General features: G+C 55.2%; 1 protein-coding gene and 1 pseudogene across 1 annotated transcript in view; both read left to right on the plus strand.

The window, feature by feature from the left end:
- ANK1 (ankyrin 1, erythrocytic) overlaps nt 1-21309 on the plus strand; it is a 67633-nt gene extending 46324 nt beyond the window's left edge. The window contains exons 36-43 of the mRNA XM_008568761.1: nt 6645-6717; nt 9042-9237; nt 12642-12661; nt 12892-13138; nt 13697-13780; nt 14720-14785; nt 15075-15209; nt 20824-21309. Coding sequence (XP_008566983.1) covers nt 6645-6717; nt 9042-9237; nt 12642-12661; nt 12892-13138; nt 13697-13780; nt 14720-14785; nt 15075-15173 — 785 coding nt within the window. The 3' untranslated portion in view covers nt 15174-15209; nt 20824-21309. The remainder of the gene's footprint in view (nt 1-6644; nt 6718-9041; nt 9238-12641; nt 12662-12891; nt 13139-13696; nt 13781-14719; nt 14786-15074; nt 15210-20823) is intronic.
- Nucleotides 886-1862, plus strand: LOC103587277 (annotated as a pseudogene).
- Nucleotides 21310-21536: the final 227 nt, after the last annotated feature.

A 21536-nucleotide genomic window follows, 5' to 3' on the forward strand; every position in this document is an offset into this window, starting at 1 on the left:
AAAAAAAAAAAAAAAAAGAAAGTTAAAAAGTTTGCAAATCATGACCTCAGCTTCCACCTTTAGAAATTAGAAGAGCAAGTTAAACCCAAAGCAAGTAAGAGAAAGGAAATAATAAAGATCAGGTGGCTATCAATGAAATTGAAAGCAGAAAAACACTGGATAAAATCAGTGAAACCAAAAGCGGGTGCTTTGAAAAAAAGATTGGTAAAAGTGATAAACCTCCAGCCAGACTGATCATGAAAACAACGGAAGATACAAACTACCAATATCAGGAATAAGAGAGGTACATCACTACAGGCTCTACAGGTAGTAAAAGGACAATAAAGGGATATTATGACAATTTTATGTGAAAAAATTTGCAAACATAGATAGAATTGACAAAGGCTGTGAAAGACACAAACTATCAAAGCTTAATTAGGGGGCCGGCCCGGTGGCACACTGGAGAGTGCGCCACTTGGGAGTGTGGCGGCGCTCCTGCTGAGGGTTCGGATCCCATGTGGAGACCGGTTCCTGCTCACTGGCTGAGCGCGGTGCGGGCGCAGCACCGAGGGTTGCGATCCCGTTGCCGGTCCCCGGTACGGGCGTGACACCGAGAGTTGCGATCCTGTTACCGGTCAGTAAAAAAGACAAAAAGGAAAAAAAAAAAAAGCTTAATTAGGAAGAAATAGATAACCTGAATAGCCCTATGTAAACAAAAGAAATTAAATTTATAGTTGAAAACATTCCCACAAAGAAAACTCGAAGCCCACATGGCTTCATCGGTGAGTTCTAATGAACATTTAAGAAAGGAGAAATAACCCATTTAGAAAATCGGAGCTTTCTGCTCCTCCCCATTCCAGACAGCCACGTCCTCTCATGCAGTGCCAGCCACATCCCTGAGACGTGATGGTGAAGGCTGGAGTAAACGGATTTGGCCATGTTGGGTGCCTGGTGGCCAGGGCTGCTTTTAACTCTGGCAAAGTGGATATTGTCGCCATCAGTGGCCCCTACATTGACCTCAGCTACATGGTCTACATGTTTCAGTGTGATTCCACCCATGGCAAGTTCCATGGCACCGTCAAGGCCGAGAACGGGAAGCTTGTCATCAGTGGGAAGGCTGTCACCACCTTCCAGGAGGGGGATCCCGCCAGCATCAAATGGGGTGATGCTGGTGCTGAGTATGTTGTGGAATCCACAGGTGTCTTCACAACCTTGGTGAAGGTGGTGGCTCACTTGGAGGGTAGAGCCAAAAGTGTCATCATCTCTGCCCCTTCTGCTGACACCCCCATGTTCGTGATAGGTGTGAACCACGAGACCTACGAGAACATACACACGATTGTCAGCCATGCCTCCTACACCACCAACTACTTAGCCCCCCTGGCAAGGTCATCCTTGACAACTTATAACCACCGTCCATGCCGTCGCTACCACCTGGAAGACAGTGGATGGCCCCTCCAGGAAACTGGCGTGACGGCTGTGGGGCTCTCCAGAACAGCATCCCCGCATCAACTGGTGCTGCCAAGGCTGTGGGCAAGGTCATCCCTCAGCTGAATGGGAAACTCATTGGCGTGGCTATTCGTGTCCCCACTGCCAACGTGTCGGTCATGGATCTGACCTGCCATCTGGAGAAAGCTGCCAAATATGAAGACATCAAGGTGATGAAGAAGGCATTGGAGGGCCCCCTGAAGGGCATCCTGGGCTATACTGAGGACCAGGCTGTCTCCACCGACTTTAACAGTGACACGCATTCTTCCACCTTCGACGCTGGGGCTGGCATTGCCCTCAGTGACTACTTTGTCAAGCTCATTTCCTGGTATGACATCAAATATGGCTACAGCAGTAGGGTGGTGGACCTTATGGTGCACATGGCCTCCAAGGAGTGAGAGCCCCCAGGACCACCAGCCCCAACAAGAGGAAGAGAGAGGCCCTCAGCTGCTGGGGAGTCCCTGCCCCAACTCAGTCCCCCAGCACACTGAGAATGTCCCCTCTTTGGCACAGTTTCCATCTCAGACCCCCTGAAGAAGGGGAGGGGTCTAGGGAGTCCTACCTCGTCATGTACCATCAATAAAAGTCCCCATATGCAAAAAAAAAAAAATTGGAAAGGAGAAAATACCTCACAACTAATTCTATGAAGCCAGCGTTAACCCTGATGTTGGGAGGAAAAAAAAGACATTGCAAGAAGAAAACCACAGACCATTGTCCTTCATGAACACTTAACGCAAAAATCTAAACTAAAATGAACTTGGATTCATACCTTACACAAAAATTAACTCAAAATGGATGACAGATTAAATGTAAAACCTAAAACTATAAAACTTCTAGAAGAAAACATGAAAAAAAAAGACCTTAGAGATCTTGGGTAAGGCAAGGATGCCTTAGGTATGATACCAAAAGCACAGTCCATAAAAGAACAAATTATTAAGCCGGACTTTATCAAAATTAAAAACTTCTGCTCTTCAAAATGCACTATTAAGAAAATGAAAAGACAAGCCACAGACTTGGGAGAAAATATCAGCTGCTACAGGTGTATCCAGAATATATAAAGGACTCTCAAAACTTAATAATAAGAAAACAACCCAGTTTTTAGAATGGACAAAAGATTTGAACAGACACTTAACCCAGAATATACGCAGATGGCAAACAAGCACATGAAAAGATGCTCAGCGTCGTCAGGCACCAGGGAAGTGCAAATTGAAGCTGCAGAGAGACGCCACCGTACAGCTGTAAGGATGGCTAGGATTAGAAGGACTGACCACACCGAGTGCTAGTAAGGAGGTGGAGAAAGTGGACCTCTCATTCGCTGCTGGTGACCGTGTAAACTGGCACAACCACGTTGGTCATTTCTTAAAAAGTTGAACATATACTTACCATATGATCGAGCCATTCCACTCGTAGGCATTTACCCAGTACACCTACCAAGAGAAAAGAAAGCATGTGCCATGCAGACGAGCACTTTTGTAACAGCCCAAACTGGAAGCAACCCAGACGCTCACTAGCTGGTAAATGGATGCACAATCTGTGCATGTCTGTCCAAGGGGATGTGGCGCAGCAACAGAGGTGGGTGGACTACTGATTCACGCAGCAGCACGGAGGAAGCCCAGGCAGGCAGGGCGAGTGGCAGCAGCCAAACAGAAAAGAGTACGTACTGTATGAGGCCATTTGTATAAAATCTTAGGAAATGCAAACTAATGTTAGTGACAGAAAGTGTGTCACTGGTGGCCCGGGAAAGGGGGACAGGGACAGATTGAGAAGAAGCATCGAGAAACCTTTCTGGAATGATGACTGTTCTCTCACTGTGTGGATGGCTTTCTGGGTGTGTCATGTGCCAGAACATACCACATTTTTCTCTTTATTTTTTTAATTATTTTTTTGGTGGCTGGCCAGTACAGGGATCAGAACCCTTGCCCTTTGTGTTATAATGCTGTGGTCTAACCAACTGAGCTAACTGGCCAGCCCTCAAATTATCCACTTTAAATACGGGCATTTAGTGTTCGTCAACAGATCTCAATAAAGCTGTTCTTAAAAGAGTTTAAAGGCAAAACCTAGTGAAAAGACCAAAACTTATTAGCTGTGTGACCTTAAGCAAGGTGCAATAGTTTCCCAACATATAAAGTAGTGATAGTGTCACTTTTCTTGTAGGGTTGTTGTGACAATTAAAAATAACATGTTAGAAATGTTTTGTACTAAATATGTTCTCAATAAGTGATGGAAGTAATATAACAATGCTGGCAAGGATGAGAAGAATGCTAAAGACTTGACTCTGGAATGTTCTGCTCAGATACATCTGGAGAGGTTTCTGTGGAGGGATGGAAGCCATCGCCCATGGTTTTCCAGTGCCTCAGGTCACTGTTTTACAGAGTGACGTGGAGCTAATGTCACGCTGAGATCTGACCCATGCATATCTCCTGCTGTCCCGCCTCCTCAGTGGTCCCCCTAGTTTGGCCAGAGCTGAAAGGGATTTCCTGTGTCTCTGCCACTGTGGGGCATGGCTCCTGACACATGGGACACACAGCACCTCGCCACCTCATGGTCTCTTCTTCCTCCCTTAATTTTTGGACCTGGAACCAGATAGACATGTAGAGACCAGTCAGGAAGAGAGAGTGCATGTCCACTGTGTGGCATGGCTCCTGACACATGGGACACACAGGTAAATGCCAGCAGTGGTGGTTTCACGAAACATGGGTGAGGTCACTCTGTTATGGCTGCTGTGTCCCATTGCATGTCTGGAGGGCTCTGCAGTTGTCCACGGGGTCAACAGAGTCATGATTCTATTCTAGGCAAGTGGGAAGAAAAGGTAGATACCGTCCCTGTCCTCCAAGGGTTTACAGTCACGGGAACCAGCTTAGTGAGGGGCATGGGACAGGCTCAGATAGGGGAAGAGAGGGAATCAGAGGAGCTGGGTCAGAAAAACATCATGAAAAAAGAGGACAAAGAGAAGCTAGCTTCTGTGTGTGTGTGCGTGTGTGTGCGCGTGTGTGTGCATCTGTTGTGTGTGTGCACATGTGTGTGTGTGCGTGTGCATCTGTTGTGTGTGTGCATGTGTGTGTGTGCATCTGTTGTGTGTGTGCACATGTGTGCGCATGTGTGTGCGTGTGTGCATCTGTTGTGTGTGCACATGTGTGTGCACGTGTATGTGCATCTGTTGTGTGTGTGCACATGTGTGCGCGTGTGTGCATCTGTTGTGTGTGTGTGCACGTGCGTGCGCGTGTGTGTGCGTGTGTTGTATGTGTGTGTGCGCGCATGTGTGTGTGTGAGTGTGTGTGTGCGCACGCGCGTGTGTGTAACCCCCAGCCCTTTAGCGCAGTGCCTGACGTAACCAGACCTCGGTACTTTCTGGTTGGATGAGTGAGCGAGTGAGAATGAATGGAGACAGTACTGTCACGAGCAGAGATGGGAGAGCCAGGAGCCAGGCCCAGAGCTGGTGGGGAAGGCAGGTTGCCAAAGGAGCCCATGCGGAGGAGAAAAAGGCTTAGGCGGGGAATGGTTTGATTGGGGTTGGGGAGAAAGAAGTCTGGACACTAGGCTGGGGGACTGTCTGCACGGCAGGGGCAGGCTCACCACACCCAGGGTCCTCCTTAGTCCTGCTGGAGTTTCAGCGGCTATAGGCACATGAGTGCTCCTTGGCTCCCCAGACAAGCTGAGTCAAAGGGAGAATCTGGTCTTCTAGGCCCTTCTTCCACCACAGATTGGCACCTGCTCTGCAGGGGAGGCAGAGAACCTCTCTCCCCGCAGCAGGGACACCCACTCCTCCCTGCCGGAACACTTACATCCAGCACATACACAGACCTCCCCCCGACCTGTCAGTGCCACTCACTCAGTTTGTAGTCACTTCTGAACATCAAGGAGCCATTTCCAAGGCCAGCCAGCACACTGCCAGCCTCTACATTCAGCAGCAGGCCAGTTGGTAAGGCACAGGTGTGCAAACAGGCTGTGGGGACCACAAGCAGGCCATGCACTGGGGGCTTGAGCTGGCTGGCTGGACTAATGTGCCTGGTGCCACATGGTGCCCTCTGGCCTTGCCCCCATTTCAGAGCCCTTGGGACCCTCTCCCGTGCCCCTTTAGATCATCCAGAGTTTCTGGAACCAATATGCAAGTTGAGGAAAAGTTGCTTCATGCCAAACCAGAAGCCTGTTTCCCATCCGACTGCTGCGCTGAGGTCTGGATGTTCAGTGCGTCTGTTACATCCCCCAAAGGCAACCTGGTTACTGACGCTGGTCCTGGGGGGCTGTTCCCACCCTTTCAGGTACATTCCTAACCCAGACCCTAAGGCCTGTGCTAAAGTGAAGTTTGAGCAAAGAAAGAGCAATGTTTATTTCTGCCCTGCCACCAAGAAGGGGGCTTCATCTGATCAGAGACAGATTGGAGCACATGTTCTTGGGTAAAGGCTTCTTTATCTAGTGCTCTGAACTGTTTAAGAAAGAATCCAATCTCTTCTCTTTGCCATCCAGCAAAGGAGCCCCCCTTCTCCACCCTCACTCCCTGGCTGCCCCCACCCCCCAACTCAGAGCCTTGTTTCTCTTGCCAGGCTGCAGGCAGCAGCCACAAGACCTGAGCTTGGAAAGCCCCTGCCCGAACACGCTTGCATCTCTGTGGCTGTGCCTGTGCGGCCTGGACTTGCATGTGGGCGTGACTGACAGAAACCACTCTGGAGCATGTTGCCCTCTGTCTGCCCATGCAGGTTACTCCTCGCTGCAGGACGAGCTGCTGTCCCCTGCCTCCCTGCACTACGCGCTCCCCTCTCTGCTGCGTGCAGACCAGTACTGGAACGAGGTGGCTGTCCTGGATGCCATCCCCTTGGCGGCCACGGAGCATGACACCATGCTGGAGATGTCTGACATGCAGGTGTGGTCCGCGGGCCTCACTCCCTCCCTGGTCACTGCTGAGGACTCCTCTCTGGAGTGCAGCAAGGCCGAGGACTCTGACGCCACGGGCCACGAGTACAAGCTGGAGGGGGCACTCTTGGAGGAACCGCGGGGCCCCGAGCTGGGCTCTCTGGACCTTGTGGAGGACGACACAGTGGATTCAGATGCCACAAATGGCCTTATTGATTTGCTTGACCAGGAGGAAGGTCAGAGGTTGGAAGAGAAGTTGCCAGGTCATGAGAGGCAGGATGGCTCCACAGGGGCAGGGCAGGACTCAGAGAGTGAGGTGTCTCTTGTTTCAGGCCAGCAGAGGGCGCAAGCCCAAAGCACAGATGCCCCCTCCACGAGTCAGGTGCAGGAGAGGAGCCAGGACAGGTAAGGGCTTGGCTGTGGTGGGGGGGTGCCTCCTTTTCCCTGGGTTTCAGGAAAAGATGTGCCGTCATGAGTATAAAGGGAATGCCTGGGTGCTGCCACCAGCCCTACCCCATGTGCTGGGTGCCCTGGGGCACATGAACCTGGTATGGCACCAGCTTGCCACCAAGCCATACATAAGAGAGCATCTGGGATCTGCAGAGGCCAGTCCCTCCCAAGATGCTGAGGGGGATGGAACAGGGAATGTGCACTTAGGAGAGAGATCGTGGGGCTTGAGGAGACTGTGGCTCCAAGGTGCCACAGGATTAAGGTGTCCTGGATGCCTCACCACCAGGTGTCACTGTTGAAGACCATGCTTAGCAACCTAGAGGCACCAGGACCCAGGGGGGCCCTCTACGTGTGGTCACGTGGCCCGCATGGGATAGAGCTGACAGTGGTGCCCCTTCTGCTTGTCCCCTTGGAAAGAGGGAGGCTGTGGGCTCGTCTGGGGCAGGACAGAGCTCTCAGCTGTGGAGCTGGCTGATTCTCCTCACCAGGCTTCCTGTGCCACAAGGGCATGGCACAGCACCAGCCGCGGCTAAGTGGTGTCAGCATTTAGGAAGGCTGTGTGCCCTCTGCAGACACGAGAGTGCTTCGGCCATGCTGGTTCCCCGTCCCTGCAGGGGACACCCAGCATGCTCCCAGCACCGTGCAGAGCCCTTACAGCGCAGAGGGAGATGAGACAGACATGAGACAGGGTCACTTGGCCTCCCTGGGCTGGCATGCGAGGCAGATGACAGAGGCCCTTTGTTCCTAAGTCCCCTGAGCAAGGAGGCAGGCCCCATGCTCACAGAAAGATTGGCCAGACCTGGGAGAGCCGCTCTTGTCCCTCCTCCCAGCCCATGCTCCTCAGGCCTCTCCAAGGCCCGGGCTGGTGAGGCCGTTTCCCAGGGTTCATTCACAGTGGCCTGAATCCCAGAGCAGGAGGGAAAGAAAGTAGTTAAGGAGACAAGACTGCAAAGAATTCGTTTTACTTCCTAAATGAACCCTTTGGTCACGGAGAAGGGTCGGACAGACTGAGCCCATGGGGTCAGAGGGGCATCCTGGACACTGGAGCTGTCCCGCTGCAGTGACAAGCATCCACTCAGGGACCAGGAGGCCAGGGTTCCAGGCCTAGTTGTGTCACTCCCTGGCACTGGAACCTCGATCAGCCTCCCAGCTGGGACAGGGGAGTTTCATTCACTCAATACTTATGGAGTGCCTACTATGAGCCAGGCGCCTACAAAAAGTGCCTAGGTGCTGGGGAAATGGCATTGGATGAAACAAACAAGTCTCCACCTGCAAGAAGCTTGTGTTCACGGGGGGAGGCTGACAGGGAGCCAGGCAGAGTAAGTGGGACTGGAAGTAATTGACACGGCAGTGCTGGGTGAGGAGCAGCACGGAGAGGGGAGCGGGCGGGGAGGGCCCGGAGGCAGGTGTGGGTGTCGGGGAGGGGCTGGGGGCATGTGTGTATAGGGTCCACGTGCAGGGGTGAGCAGAAGGGACACCCAGTGCAGACCCAGCATGTAAAGGCTGGGAGGTGGAGTGTGCCCGCCCGTGTGAACAACAGTCTTCCTGGAGCAGGGTGGGCAGGGCAGGGGGACCAGGGAGGCCCTGGAGAGGGTGTGGAGCAGATGAGGGATGTGACCCAGCAACTGCCTTGAATGGAGCCTGACATGGCCAGAGGGAGAGCAGGAGACGCTCTAGGAGGGAGCTTGGTGGCGATGGGGACCAGGATGGTCGTGGTGGTGGTGGTGAGAAGTGGTCGGGTTCAGGATATAGTTTGAGTTGAACTGAAAGGATTTGCTGACAGATGTGATATGGAGGGTGACAGAAAGGGAGGCGTGGGGCGGGGCCCTGGCATCGCGAGGGGCAGGGCGGGGAGAGACCGTGGGCGTGGGTCTGGTGGCGCTGTCCTCGAGGGGCCTGCTAGAGATCCAGAGCGGAACGTTGGCAACTGCAGCCGGGCGCGATGAGTGCCAGGGGCGGGCTTAGAGCTGTGGGTCAGGAGAGCTCTCCCAGGAAGAGGTCATGGCCTGTTCAGAAGTAAGGGCCCCGGGAGTGGTTGGGGAAGGGGGGCTGGGCACGTGGTGCTCTGGAAGCCATGGAAGGATGGTTTCGAGGGGAGAGAGCGAGCGCCTTGGCAGACGAGGACCAAGTTGAGGACTGCTGAGTTGGCGACCCTCGGGGGTGGTGCAGGATGTCCTGGGTGAACCAGGGCCCTGGAGGGGAGGATGTCTGAAAGCAGCTGGAAGGGTGACCAGGTGTCCTTTCTCTCCCCTGCTGTATGTCAGTCCCCCGGATCACAGACTGCAGGACTGGGATGGGGAAGGCTCCATCGTCTCGTACCTGCAAGATGCAGCCGAAGGCTCCCAGAGGACGGTCACCAGCATCACAGGGCTGGAGCCCAGTGGGTCTCAGGAGCAAGAGAGGGTCCTGGCATCTTTCGAAGGCCCCCAGGCTGACAGGGAACAGGGACAACGAGGCCACGGAGAGCACGTGCAGGTGAGAGCCACAGGGCCTGGAGCTCTGGGCAGCTTCTCGTTGCTTGAGCCTGAGCCAAGCACTCTTTCTTTAAAAATTGTGGCGGTTGGGCCGAGCCGTGGCGCACTCGGGAGAGTGCGGCGCTGGGAGCGCAGTAGCGCTCCCGCCGCGGGTTCGGATCCTATGTAGGGATGACCAGTGTGCTCACAGCGCTCACTAGCTGAGCGCGGTCTCAAAAAGAACCAAAATGGGCCCGCCCGGTGGCGCACTTGGTAGAGTGTGGCGCTTGGGAGCCTGGCGGCGCTCCCGCCGAGGGTTCGGATCCCATATACAGACCAGTCCGCTCACTGGTTGAGCGCGGTGCAGGCGCAACACCGAGGGTTGCGATCCCGTTGCCGGTCGCAGTACGGGCGTGACACTGAGGGTTGCGATACCGTTACCGGTCACAAAAAAAGACAAAAAGGAAAAAAAAAGGACCAAAAAAAATAATAAATTGTGGCGGCCCTTGGCCTTCTCTAGAAGAGAGGGTGTGGGGTGCCATCGCCCTTCCCACCTCCTTGACCCTGCCGGGGACAGGAGGGCCCCACGGAGGTGGTCGGCACGAAGCCAGGCAAGACCCCGTGCTTGGGCAGTGGCCGGGGCCACGGTCTCAGAAGGGGGCTTTGCTCTAAGTCTGGCCGATTCCGAAGCAGGGGTTTTTGTTTTCTCTTTCCTGTTGAGTGTTAGAAAGGGCTTAGAGCAGAGAGAACTGGGCCTCAGGCCAGCTCTGGCCCGCCATGGTCCCTGCAGTTCTGGGTGGTGGTGAGCCGAGCGGCGCAGCAGGGCAGGGGCGCTCTCCCTTCCCTCCCGTCCTGCCGCCTCCTCTCGACCTCCCCCTTCCATCCGCGCGTCCCTGCCCTCCGTGGAGCTCCCGCTTTACCCTGCTTGCTCAGGCCTCGCTCCGCAGCCAGGCTCCCCAGTCACCCATCCGTGGCCAGTCTCACCTCATTTGTACCCCACCCCACACAGCTGTTGGAGCGAATCGCAGACAGCCTGTTACTGTGTGTCCTTTTGATTAACGTGTTCTCGTGAAACTCGTGCCGCCGCTCTGCGCGCACATTTCTCGTGTGTGCCTGACCCGTGTGCTCCACGCCTCTCTCGGTTCCTGTTCTTCACTCGGCACCGTTTCCTCGTCCGGGAACTGCTTCCTCCTCTCTCCTTTCCTCTGTCTCCTTCTTTCCTTGTCTCCCTTCTTTCCTGCCCAAACCTCAGCCCCAGCGGAGCACCTCTGAGGACCGCAGGCCAGGCTGGCTCTGACACGGTGCTGGGCCACTGGCTCCGGAGAGCTGCTGGGAGCTGAGGAGGGATTTATTTAGAATGCTTCCCTGCCAAGTATGTGCACGCGGGCAGGACAGGTGGCTGTGTCCACTTCTAACTGCAGACCACCCCACGTGTTCGGGCTGCTCCTTGGCACCCAGCCCTGCTATTCCCAGGAACAAGCCAGAGCACAGCTGCTCTTAACTGGTCTGTTTTGAATCCCTGGGGAGAGAAAGCAGCCAGGAGCACTGCCCCTCTGCCATCAGCCCTTGGTGACAGGAAGCCAGGCAGCAGAGGCAGAAAGCAGGACAGCTTTGGAGGATCCCAGAAAGGGCACTTCCTGACCATACAGTCCAGTTCCTTCAATTATAAATGAGGAAACTGAGGCCCAGAGAGGCCAAGATCTTTCTGCAGGGTCACACAACAAACCAATGTCAGGGCCGGGAGAGTCCAGATCTCCCAGTTCCCAGCCCCACGTTCCTGTGGCCAGAGTGAGTGTGCAGGGCCTCCAGCCAGCCTGGAAATGGAGCCTGCACCCTGGCCTGGGAGCACGGACGGCCTGGTCAGCTGCTGTCAGCCATCAGTGGTCATCTGACGGGCCCGGGTGGTGGAGAGGCCCAGGAAGGTGGTGGTGTGCAAAGCACCACTTACTAGCGTCTCACTCAGTCTCTCACAGCAGTGACCGAGAGAGAGGCCGGTCATGAGGACTTGGGACGTGGGCCTAAAATGTCTGTAACCCGGGCCGGCCCGGTGGCGCACTCGGTAGAGTGCGGCGCTTGGGAGTGCGGCGGCGCTCCCGCCGAGGGTTCGGATCCCATATAGAGACCGGTCCGCTCACTGGTTGAGTGCGGTGTGGATGCGACACCAAGGGTTGTGATCCCGTTGCCGGTCGCGGTACGGGCACGACACCAAGGGTTGCGATCCCGTTACCGGTCACGAAAAAAGACAAAAAAAGGAAAAAAAAAAAATGTCTGTAACCCAGCTGATTCCTCTGAGGACCTGCGGGAAATGACTGGCTTTCTTGACCAAGCCAAAGCCAGCTGGTGTCCCGTGACCAGCTGCTCTGAGTGTGCTGTGGGCTTCCATCTTTCTGGGCGCTTCCTTGTTGAAACGAAGTGGCGCTGTGCAGGGAGGGGCTTGAAGCCTGGCTCTCATGTACTTGTCCTTTCACTCAGGCAGGGTCCTTGGACTCTGTGCCCTTCATGTGAAACAGGAGCATACAGGCCCTCCTGGAGGGATGGCAGCGGGGTCTGGCTGCAGAGCGGTGCGTGCTGTGCTGAGCGCTTGCCGTTTTTACTCACAGGGGCAGTGCTCAGACTGTGGTCCTCACAGCAGCGTTGAGAAGGGTTAGGAGAGCACTTAAGTGTCTGTTTTGTGGGTGAGGAAACTGAGGCACAGAGAAAGCACCCCACAGGAAGTGAGTTTTGGGGTCAGTTTGCTGTGTCCCGGATCTTTGTTCTTTCTGCCATGCTGGGCTGCTACTCAGCGAGGAACAGCCCAATCCAGAAAGGGAAATTCCTTCCAGCCACAGCTGCCATGGCTGGATTTACAAACCAGCTCTGTGAGCTTAGGTGCAATACATGTGGCTCCTGCTCAGGGGCGTTGACAGCCTAGCATGGGAAGAGCCTTTAAGGACAGGCCTTAAATCAGTGCACCACTTACATGCTAAAGTTTAGGGTTGCTGTGCCTCGCAAAGGAGGGGACCCCAGGCCTGCAAGCTGACGGGAACTACAGGCCAGGTTCCAGGTGGCACCACCCCCTGTGCTAGACCCTGCTGTTCTCGCTAGGTTGGGCCCAAGCAAATCACTCACCTGGGTGGCTGTTTCTGAAATAAACCCTTCTCTATTCAGGGTGTTTGCTGGTCCTGTCCCTACAGTGCCAGCACGCATCCTTCTGATCACTGCAGTGGCAGCCCAAGGAGATGCAAAAGTAGCCATGTTCTTAGAGCACCTTGTTTTCTGGAGTCCCTGAGCGAGAACCTTCCCTGAGCAGAACGCCCTCTAGTTCCCATAGGGACAGGCAGGCAGGAAAGGCTGGGTGGCCAGACCCCTTCCGACTCTCTGGGCGGGGCTTGACATGTGCTTTCAGTACCCAGCACACAGGCACCTGCCGGCTCCCTTCTTGCCCAGTTGGACAGCTCCAGCAGCTGGTTTGGGAGCTAAAATTATAGAAGACTGACATCACCCTGCTGCCAGGGCAGAGCCAGGCTGCGCGGCAGGAGGGGCATTCAGGCTGGGCTCTTCCAGCCGGGAGGGCCATTCGGTCTCCTGCCCAGAGAGACAGACCAAGAGAGCAGACCAGGGAGAGAGACGGAGACTGGAAGGGGTCCCTGGGGCACTGAGGAGTCCAAGAGGAGAATGACAGGCGGGACCCTTGCAGCGGCCGGGGCCCTGAGGAGGCAGCGAGGATGTGGACTTTCGTCACCCAGCTTCTGGTGAGCCTGGTGCTCCTGGGCTTCTTCCTGGTCAGCTGTCAGAACGTGATGCACATTGTCAAGGGCTCCCTGTGCTTTGTGCTGAAGCACATCCACCAGGAGCTGGACAAGGAGCTGGGGGAGAGCGAAGGCCTGGGTGACGACGACGAGGCTGTCTCCACCAGGGTGGTCCGCCGGCGGGTCTTCCTGAAGGTAACCGCCGTGTTGAGGGCACACTGCTGTGCCTGCCGTGGGGGAGGCTAAGGGAAGTGCCGGCACCCACTCAGGACCTGCCCCTGCATCAAGCACAGCTGAAGGCCAAAGAAGCTCAACTCTGGGACTCAGGAGACCTGCTCTGTTCGTGTTTCTGCCACCACCCACCTCTGGGATTGTGGGCAAATCACATTCAGGGCAACAGTGTCTGTGGAAGGGCTTCCTAAACTGTGAAGTGCTGTGAAAACATGAGGCCAGTGTCTCACTTCCTCTCTCAGGGACCCCATCAGGCTGTGTAATGTCCCCACCCTGCCTGCTCCCGGGGCTGCCGTAAGGACCAGGGGCGCCAAGCTCTTGTGCCCTGGGGCTGGTCCTGTGTTCAGGCCTCGTAGCCACAGGCGCCAAGCCTGTGGGGTGCCATGGTCTGGCTGTGGCGGCTGCTGTGCTGGGATCCAGTGGATGTGGCAGCTGCCGCAGTGGCTGCTCCAGTTTCTCAACCTCCACTCTTCCCAAACCCCCTCTACTGATCTTGAGTTTTCTCTCTCTCTCTAATTCCAGGGGACGGAGCTTCAGAATATGCCAGCAGAGCAGGTGACAGAGGAGCAGTTCACGGATGAGCAGGGCAACATTGTCACCAAGAAGGTAGATACTTGGGGTCCCCCTGGCTGGGGAGAGGCAGGGGGCCAGGGGCTGACAGGGTGAGCACGGCTGTGGCTGGCTGCCTTTGCCACACAGCTGGGACGATTGGGTGCTGGGAGCCGTCGAACTCTGCAGTCCATACGTGGCTCTCCTTGGGCCTCTTGGCCTGATCCAGGAGGACCAACCCCCGTAAGATACCCCGAGGCCACTCCCATGACACCTAGCCGTGAAAACAGTGGAGAGAGCAGTGTGACTGTCCCTGGCCTCCCATGGGCTTCTGCAGAAAAAAGGATGTGGAAATTCGTTGACTTGGTAGCAGATATTAATTCAGTAGACATGATTTCCTAGCTATGGGCAGAGGGAGCATGTTGCATGTGCCTGCACAGGGGGCGCAGCTCCCAGGTACCCTTCAGGTGTTGGTCTTTCCTCCTGCATGGTGAGCTTCTCGCCGGCAGGGACCGTGCCGTCCGTATGCTTTCATCCCCCACTCTGAGCACACGGAAGGTCTAAGAGTAGAGGGTTGTTGACTGTTTGGGTGAATAAACAAGGGAATGGATGGATCGAATCAAAGTACTATAGGCAAAAAGCAATGTCCTCAGCCCTCAGGCACTTGCTGTGGAACAGGGAAGACAGTACAAATTTCCCCCGATGCCAGGAAGCAGAAAGACGTGCTATGGGCTTGGGACAGGAGTCACACATGGTCAAACCTCGACCCTTAAATGAAACCTGCCCAGACCCCTTCCGCTAGTCCCAGCCCCTCTGAGGTTGTCCAGTGCAGGTTTTTCCATCAAGCAATAAAGGGCAGGAGGCCAGTCGCCCTTCTTGGTCTCTCAAGGAAAAGCCCCTGGAGGAAGCTGCCCTCCCCGTCTCCCCCGCGCAGACCCGCCCTTTTCGCTCTGTCTTGATGGCTTGACCAGCCTCTCCCTTCCCCACTTTGTTCAGGTCATTCGCAAGTTTGTTCGGCAGATAGACTCATCTGGTGCTGATGACACCCAGGAGCACGAGGAGGTGATGGTCGCGGGGCCCCTGGAGGATGCTAGCGAGCTGGAAGCCGATATCGATTACTTTATGAAACACGCCAAGGTACTGAAGGGCTGCGGCTCACGCTCTTGTCCCGGCCTCCTGGCCCCTGCACCAGCCGCAGGGGGCCCTCTCCCGGCTCACTCTCCCTCGAGGCTCCTTTCTTCCCTGGTGGGCAGTGTTTGCCACCTCCACAGGGTTTCTTCATTCTTTTGCCTGTCTTTTGCCCATCTGTCTGCGTGTCTGTCCTGTCTTCTGTCCCCGCCACCATCTCCAGGTGGAGCTGCGAGGGAGTGGCCTGCAGCCGGACCTGGTAGAGGGAAGGAAGGGGGCTCAGGTAGTGAAGAGGGCCAGCCTGAAAAGGGGCAAACAGTGACCCCACACCTGTCTCTTCGGACTAGCCTCATGGGAGGTAACGCCATCTGTCTGTCTCATCCTTTCTGCATGGCCTTGTCTTCCATGGGGCCACCACTCACCCCCACCCCTGCTCCCTGCGCACCATCCACCCTGGCATGATGCAGGATGAACAACCTGTCACTGTGGTCCCAGCCTCCTAACTATGTCTGAGAGCCTCAATTTCCTCATCCAGAAACCAGAGTCAATAATATCTACTTGACCTACCTCTCGGGGAGTGCACAAATACAGTTTTGAAAAAATATTTTTGCAGAGTGAAGAGCACTCTGTAATCCAAGCAGGAATATCATCCTGGAAACCAAGCAATGGGGATCTAGAGGTCAGCGGACAGGTGCTGACAAGGATAGTGGAGTCTGGGCTGGGGTGTTTCAACACAGTGCTCAGGAAGAGCTTCAGGATGTAGAGCTGGGCTGTCCCTGGAAGCTGGAACCCAGCTGCAGACCTGACCAGCCCAAGGCTTAGACTCTGCTTGGAGTGTCCTGAGACACACTGCTCCCCTGCTTTCTAGGAAGGGCCTGAGTTAACAGGCCCAGGGTGGATGGCACTCCCCTGCAATCAGGAGGATCTGCGGGGCTGGGGCCTGGGCAAAGCATGCGCAGTGTGAGCAGGGGCGGCATGACCAAGGAGCGGGTGTGCCATGGTGTGCGAGTGAGGACACTGTGGCGATGGCTTCCCACGGGCCTGTGCAGTGCTGGGGGTGTCTGCGGCCACCTCTGATCTCAGTCCTCCCTGAGGGATCCTGTACTGAGCTGCCCCGAGGCCCTTCATTGTGCCCAGCTCGGGGAAGCTCAGTACAGGATGCATCGGGGTGGCAGCCAGCGGGGAGCGCGGCACTGCCCGGCTGCTACCCTCAAGGCCAGGGCCTGGCTCAGAGCTGGGCAGTACAAAGCAGGGCCTGCAGCCCCTCGAGTCACCACATGTGCTGACTCTGGGCTTCCCAACATAGCTCAGCACTTGGGCAAAGAAGAGGACAGGCAGATCCAGCTAGAGGATAAAATTAGACCTGACTCCTCAGCAGCTTAAGGAGGTCACAGTGTTAACCCCTGCACTGCCACAGGGTCCCACCAGGCTGCTGGTTTAGAAGACTGTGATTAGCTGCCATTGGATCCTGGAAATCATCCAAAGATGCAAATAATTTAAAAAAGCAGATGGTGAAAAGAAAGCATGCTCTTCTGCCCTGTTTATCTTATGGTAGCAGCAATGGTGGCAGCTTTAAATTTGAGCTTATTTGGCTCAGGTTCTACTGATGTTCCTGAATGTGAGGAGGCCACCCAGAAGCCAGGCTGGGCAGAGGGAAGGAACCTTGAGGGTTTTTTGTTAATTTGCTATAGATGATCTGCAAAGTAGCTGAGCCCCCCACAGGTGACACGTGGAGCAGCTTGCTCCAGGACAGTGCCGGGCCTCCTGCTAACAATAGGCCAGGGAAGCAGGTGGTGGGCACAGTGGTGGGGGGACCTTGGCCACAGGCTCTAGGGGCAGCATAAAAGGCCCTCCCCTCCCAACAAGAGCAAAGGCTGCAGAGAAGGTGGTGAAGCACGTGCAGCCAACCCTCTCTGTTCGCAGGTGTTGCATCTGCGAATTTGCCTACATGCCGGCATTTATACCCCAAACCACACTCCCTGTACTTGTGCAGTCAGTCACACACGCACAGTAGCAAAAAATCGGAGTGGCCTGCCATGTACGCTCCCTGCTGAGGTCGAGCGAGGCGACCTATCACAGACCTCACGCTATCAACACGTGTCCTTGCTGCGGTCTGCACTGCCACACCCCTTGCACCGTCACGCTGTGTGCTGGTGACTTTGCTGTTTAGAAGTGCCTTTAGTGCTACTGAGTGCATGAGGCTACAATAGGCTTTACGGAGGAGCAGATACGTGGTTGGAGGAGCTTTGTTCGGGCAGAGTTACAGTGCTGTTGGCCGCGAGTTCAAAGTTAATGAATCAACCGCGTGCAGTAAACGGGGAGTCTGTAAACAAAAACACAAGACAAGGTTATGTATTCATCGGTTGCTGTAAATGCCGTGGCCTGTGGTCACAGGAGCCTAGCCTTGCGTCCCCCGGGAACCAGCGGTTTGGTGCTGGCTAATGCAGTGTTCACAGCGACCGTATGGAGCATCGCTACTGTGAACAATGAGGGCCGATGCGCTTGTGTTAGCAAGTGAGAGCGGGCCTCGGCGGCGTAGGTCCTGGGCCCGGCTCCTCCCGTTTCCAAGTGCTGTGACTGTAAGCAAGTCATTTAACCACGCTGAGCTTCCGTGTCCTCAGGGAGGATGAAAATAGTCCCTTCTGAACGTGTGCTACACCTTAATAAAAGCGTTTGAAAACACGATGGCAACTGTGGAGCTGCTGTGAAGAGTGACTGAGGACATCTGTCCTCTGTCACTCAGTCGTTTGCAGACCTTGTTTAGTGGACTTGAGGCAAGTTGATCGGCCCTGGTTGGCCCCAGGTTCCTCATCCGTAAAACAGCAATAATGCCAGGGGTGCCCTGCAGGATGACGGTGGCCAATGATGGGCTTTGTTTGGGAACGGGGTCCTAAGTCGTTAAGGCGCAGTATGCCGCTGCCGAGCGTGGTCACGCCCTGGCACCCGATCAAACGCAAGTCCTGTTAAAACGTGGGTCCCTGGTCCCTGCCCCAGACTTACAGAATTCAGTTTCCAGAACCGAGGATTCTGCACCCAGCTCCTCAGGTGATTTTTACACACGCTGAAGGTCGAGTTATTGTGAGTCATCTTGTGAGTCAGCTTCTCCTCCCACGACCTGCTCGGAGTGCTGGGGCACAGCTGTCGACTTTATATCCACAAGGCAAACTGAACTGAAAGATGGCTGTAGTTTGTTTAGAGATGCGGAACACCCCCACAGGGCAGAGCACCCCCGTGCTGGGTGGGGACTGAAGGGACCGGACCAGCACCCTGGTCCCTGACAGTCCCTGCCAGCGTTGGGAAGGATTTTGCCTCTGAGGCCTGGCGGGCTGAGGGAGCTTTCTGGTAGTGTTTAGGAAGCGGGAAAATAGCCATGTCGTCAGGGCAGGACTGTGTGTGGCAGATGGTGGTAGGCCGAGGTTTGCTCGTGCCCACGCGTTCGGGTCTAGATACTGGGGTGTCGGTACTGCTCGGGGACAGTGCAGAACCGGGCAGCTGCAAGGGCTGCAGGCAGGGGCAGCCCGGCAGGCGCTGGTGCTTGGTGCTGCTCGGCACCTGCGTGCCTCTGCCCTCCGGGAGCTCCACAAAGCTGCAGGAGGAAAGGGCTCTGCCTTCTTTTGTTCTCCCTTTTGAGAGACGCTTCCGATTCAGACACTGTGGCTGCAAGACTTCCATCAGCTCCGAGAGTAGAATGTTTTAATACGTTTAGAATTAACCAGTAATCTCAAAGGGAGGGGCAGGGAGGCGAGACGCGTGGCTTGTCTTAAGTCGCAGTCTGCTTTCACTGCCCAGCCATCGCAAGTGCGCTAGAGTCCGGGGTCGGGGAGACAGGAGGAAGCCCAAGCAGCAGGTGGGGGCGGGAACAGTGCCACAGCACAGAGAGAAAATGCGGGGAAGGCCCTGGCTGGCACAGCCACCTAGAGTGGAAGGGTCTATTTTCTCAGCTTTCTAAAGGGTAAGGCCTTTCTCAGAGGACGCAGCCCGGTGGAGGGTCCTGAGTGGAGCCAGCAGGCTCATGTTCTGATCCTACCCTTGCCACCCCCACACGCTGCAGCTGGACCTACGGCTGCCCCTCTTGAGCGTCCGTCTGCCCCAGATGAAATGAGCAGCTGATCCAGAATGATCGCTGCGTCTGCTCAGCGCCTGGGCAAAAGGGCATGTGGGCGACCTTGGCTCACAGATTTCTCCTTGAGGTGTGCTGAGCACTGGGCTGGGTGCTGAGGGGAAACCCAGGAAGGTGTTCCTGCCATGATTCAGCAGGGATAACAGAGACATAAAAAAGGAACGATGGGACAAAGTCACATTTCCAGGGAGCCCAATAATAGTTTACATTCATACAATGCTCACTGTTCTAAGCACTTTACGTACCTATCTGTTTTGATCTTTCAAACATCACAACTATCTAATGAGGTAGGTTCTGTTATTGTCTTCATTTTACAGAAGAGGAAACTGAGTCACAGAGCAGGTAAGTAACTTGACCACAGTTAGTCAGCAGGTGATTGGCAGAAACAGGATTTGAACTTGGGCACTCTGGCTGCAGGGTTCATGCTCTTAACCAGTTCACTCTGTAATCTCTCTAGATAAAAGGTAGAGGCAGGAAGGGAGAACTTCCAGAGCTGAGAAGACTCGAGTTGTCAGGAAGGCTTCCTGGAGGAAAGGTTCTTGAGGGCTGTGGGCAGAACTTCAGCAGAGAGGAGAGTGGATGGCGGCCTTCCCAGGTAGAACCGCAACCACAGGCGGAGAGCAGGAGGGCACCACATGCTCCGGAGGGGTGCAGGAGATGGGCCTGGCTGAGAGCGTGGCCCAGGCAGTAAGGAAGAGCCTTGCCTCTTTCAAGCCACTGCAGCAGAAGTTCCTTCAGGGCAACCTCTGGCAAGGAAGTTCACACCACGCTCCCAGCCCTGCAGAGCCACTCAAGAGCTGATTCCTGATTGCCTCCAACATTCCTCCCCAACCCTGTCACCTGTAGGGCCCAAGACAGCTCCATGTCTCAGGACAGCGCTGTCTCACAATGAGGCGGCATTTCTGTTCCACCTCCTACCCCACCCAGGAGATTATCTCCTCCTCCTTATGAAAGTGTCCTGCTTTTCCCCATTGGTTCCAAGGTCCTTGCAGGCAGAATCTTGGGTGGCTGGTCTTGGAACATGGAGTTTTCACTCAGGTTGGAGGATGAGGCACAGGGGTGGGGTGGTAGCAGAGCAGTGTCTTGCTGCAAATCCCAGGCTGCAGAACTTGAACTTTTGCTCCACAGGCAAAACTGCTATTTTCCAGTTAAGATGCACAATATTCTTGGGAGAATGCACCTGTTTGTGAACGATCTCTGCCACAGCAGAGGTGGTCTGTCCACGGTGCATGGGGAGAGGAGCCAGAGGCACCTGGCAGTAGGAGCTTGTGGACCAAAGAGGGGCTGTCCTCCCTTGAGGCCATGAGCTCTGAGGCCAGAGATCATGTCTTCTCCATCTCTGGGTCCCCAAGGCTGGCACACAGCAGACATCAGTGCATGTTGGCTGAAGTGAACTGAAAAAGTGGGGGCACCACTGCCTAACCTAACCAACCCCTTTCTTGGCCCAAGCCCTGGCTTATGAAAATGGCCCCTTCTTAAGTGCAAGGATCTACACATGAGGATGTCTCCCAGGTGAGCACACAGGCATGCGCCTCCTCTCGGAGAGTCCTGAGCACAGCGCTCCTTAACCTGCCAGGGATGGTCTCATGGGGTCTCATCCACTCAGCAAGGAGCCAGTGCAGGGCGGGCAGCAGCCCTGAGAGGCAGCGTCTGGGCGAGGCAGCGGCCATGAGGAAGGCTGGGGTCTGCCAGCCCGACACCTCTCAGCCCATCGCCTTGCTTGTGGAGACTGCTTTTCCTGAATCAGACCCTGCCTGAACAGCCAGCACAAAACGCCATGTTTTGGGCTTTTGCTGGGAGTTGCACCTTTAAATTCTAAGTGAATCCTTCTCTCTTTGCGTCTGTCCCTCAGGACCACACCTCGACACCCAACCCCTGAACTCCACACACTCTGCCACGCACACAGGAGGAGAGCTGCACCGGAGGGCTGCGGGAGCAGCTGTGTTTCTCTAAGCTCACGGCAAGACCTCTGTAAGGGCCTTCTTTAGTCTCCTATTCGCATGAACGGCGACTGTAGACGCATGACCTGCAGTCCTCAACCCTGCCTCTAGCAACGATGGATCCCTGCTGGGAATCAGGACAGAAGCAGCGAGACGGCGAGCGTGAGTGTGCAAGTGCAGACGCGAACAAGGGCTCTTTTGTGGCTGGGGATGAGCTTTGGATTTTTTTTTAAAAAATTGTTTTAATTTTGACTTCGTACAGGGTACTTTTTTTTTCAACCTTATCTGTAAGCAATCCGTGTGGGCTTCCTGGAAAGGAAAAAAAGAAAACTAGGCCTGAAAGCAGTTCAGCACCTTAATTCCACATCCCCTCCCCTTCGGTGGCCTTCCCCACCCCCACAGACCTCCATTCCACTTGTGACAATCCCCCCGCGCCCCAGTGGACTGCTCCTCCCAGAACGTCCCACACGACGCTGGGGACACACACTGACACACGCCCGTGCGCCTTTCCCGTCCACTCAGTGTACACACAGATTTTACTGTGACATCCGAAGCTGTATGGAATCTCCTGTGGACAAACTGGAATTTTTTATGTTGTCTCTTTCTCTCTGCCAGTTTCAGTAAT

This window comes from Galeopterus variegatus, unplaced genomic scaffold (assembly GCF_000696425.1).
Source record: "Galeopterus variegatus unplaced genomic scaffold, G_variegatus-3.0.2 Scaffold438, whole genome shotgun sequence".
Classification (NCBI taxonomy): Eukaryota; Metazoa; Chordata; class Mammalia; order Dermoptera; family Cynocephalidae; genus Galeopterus; species Galeopterus variegatus.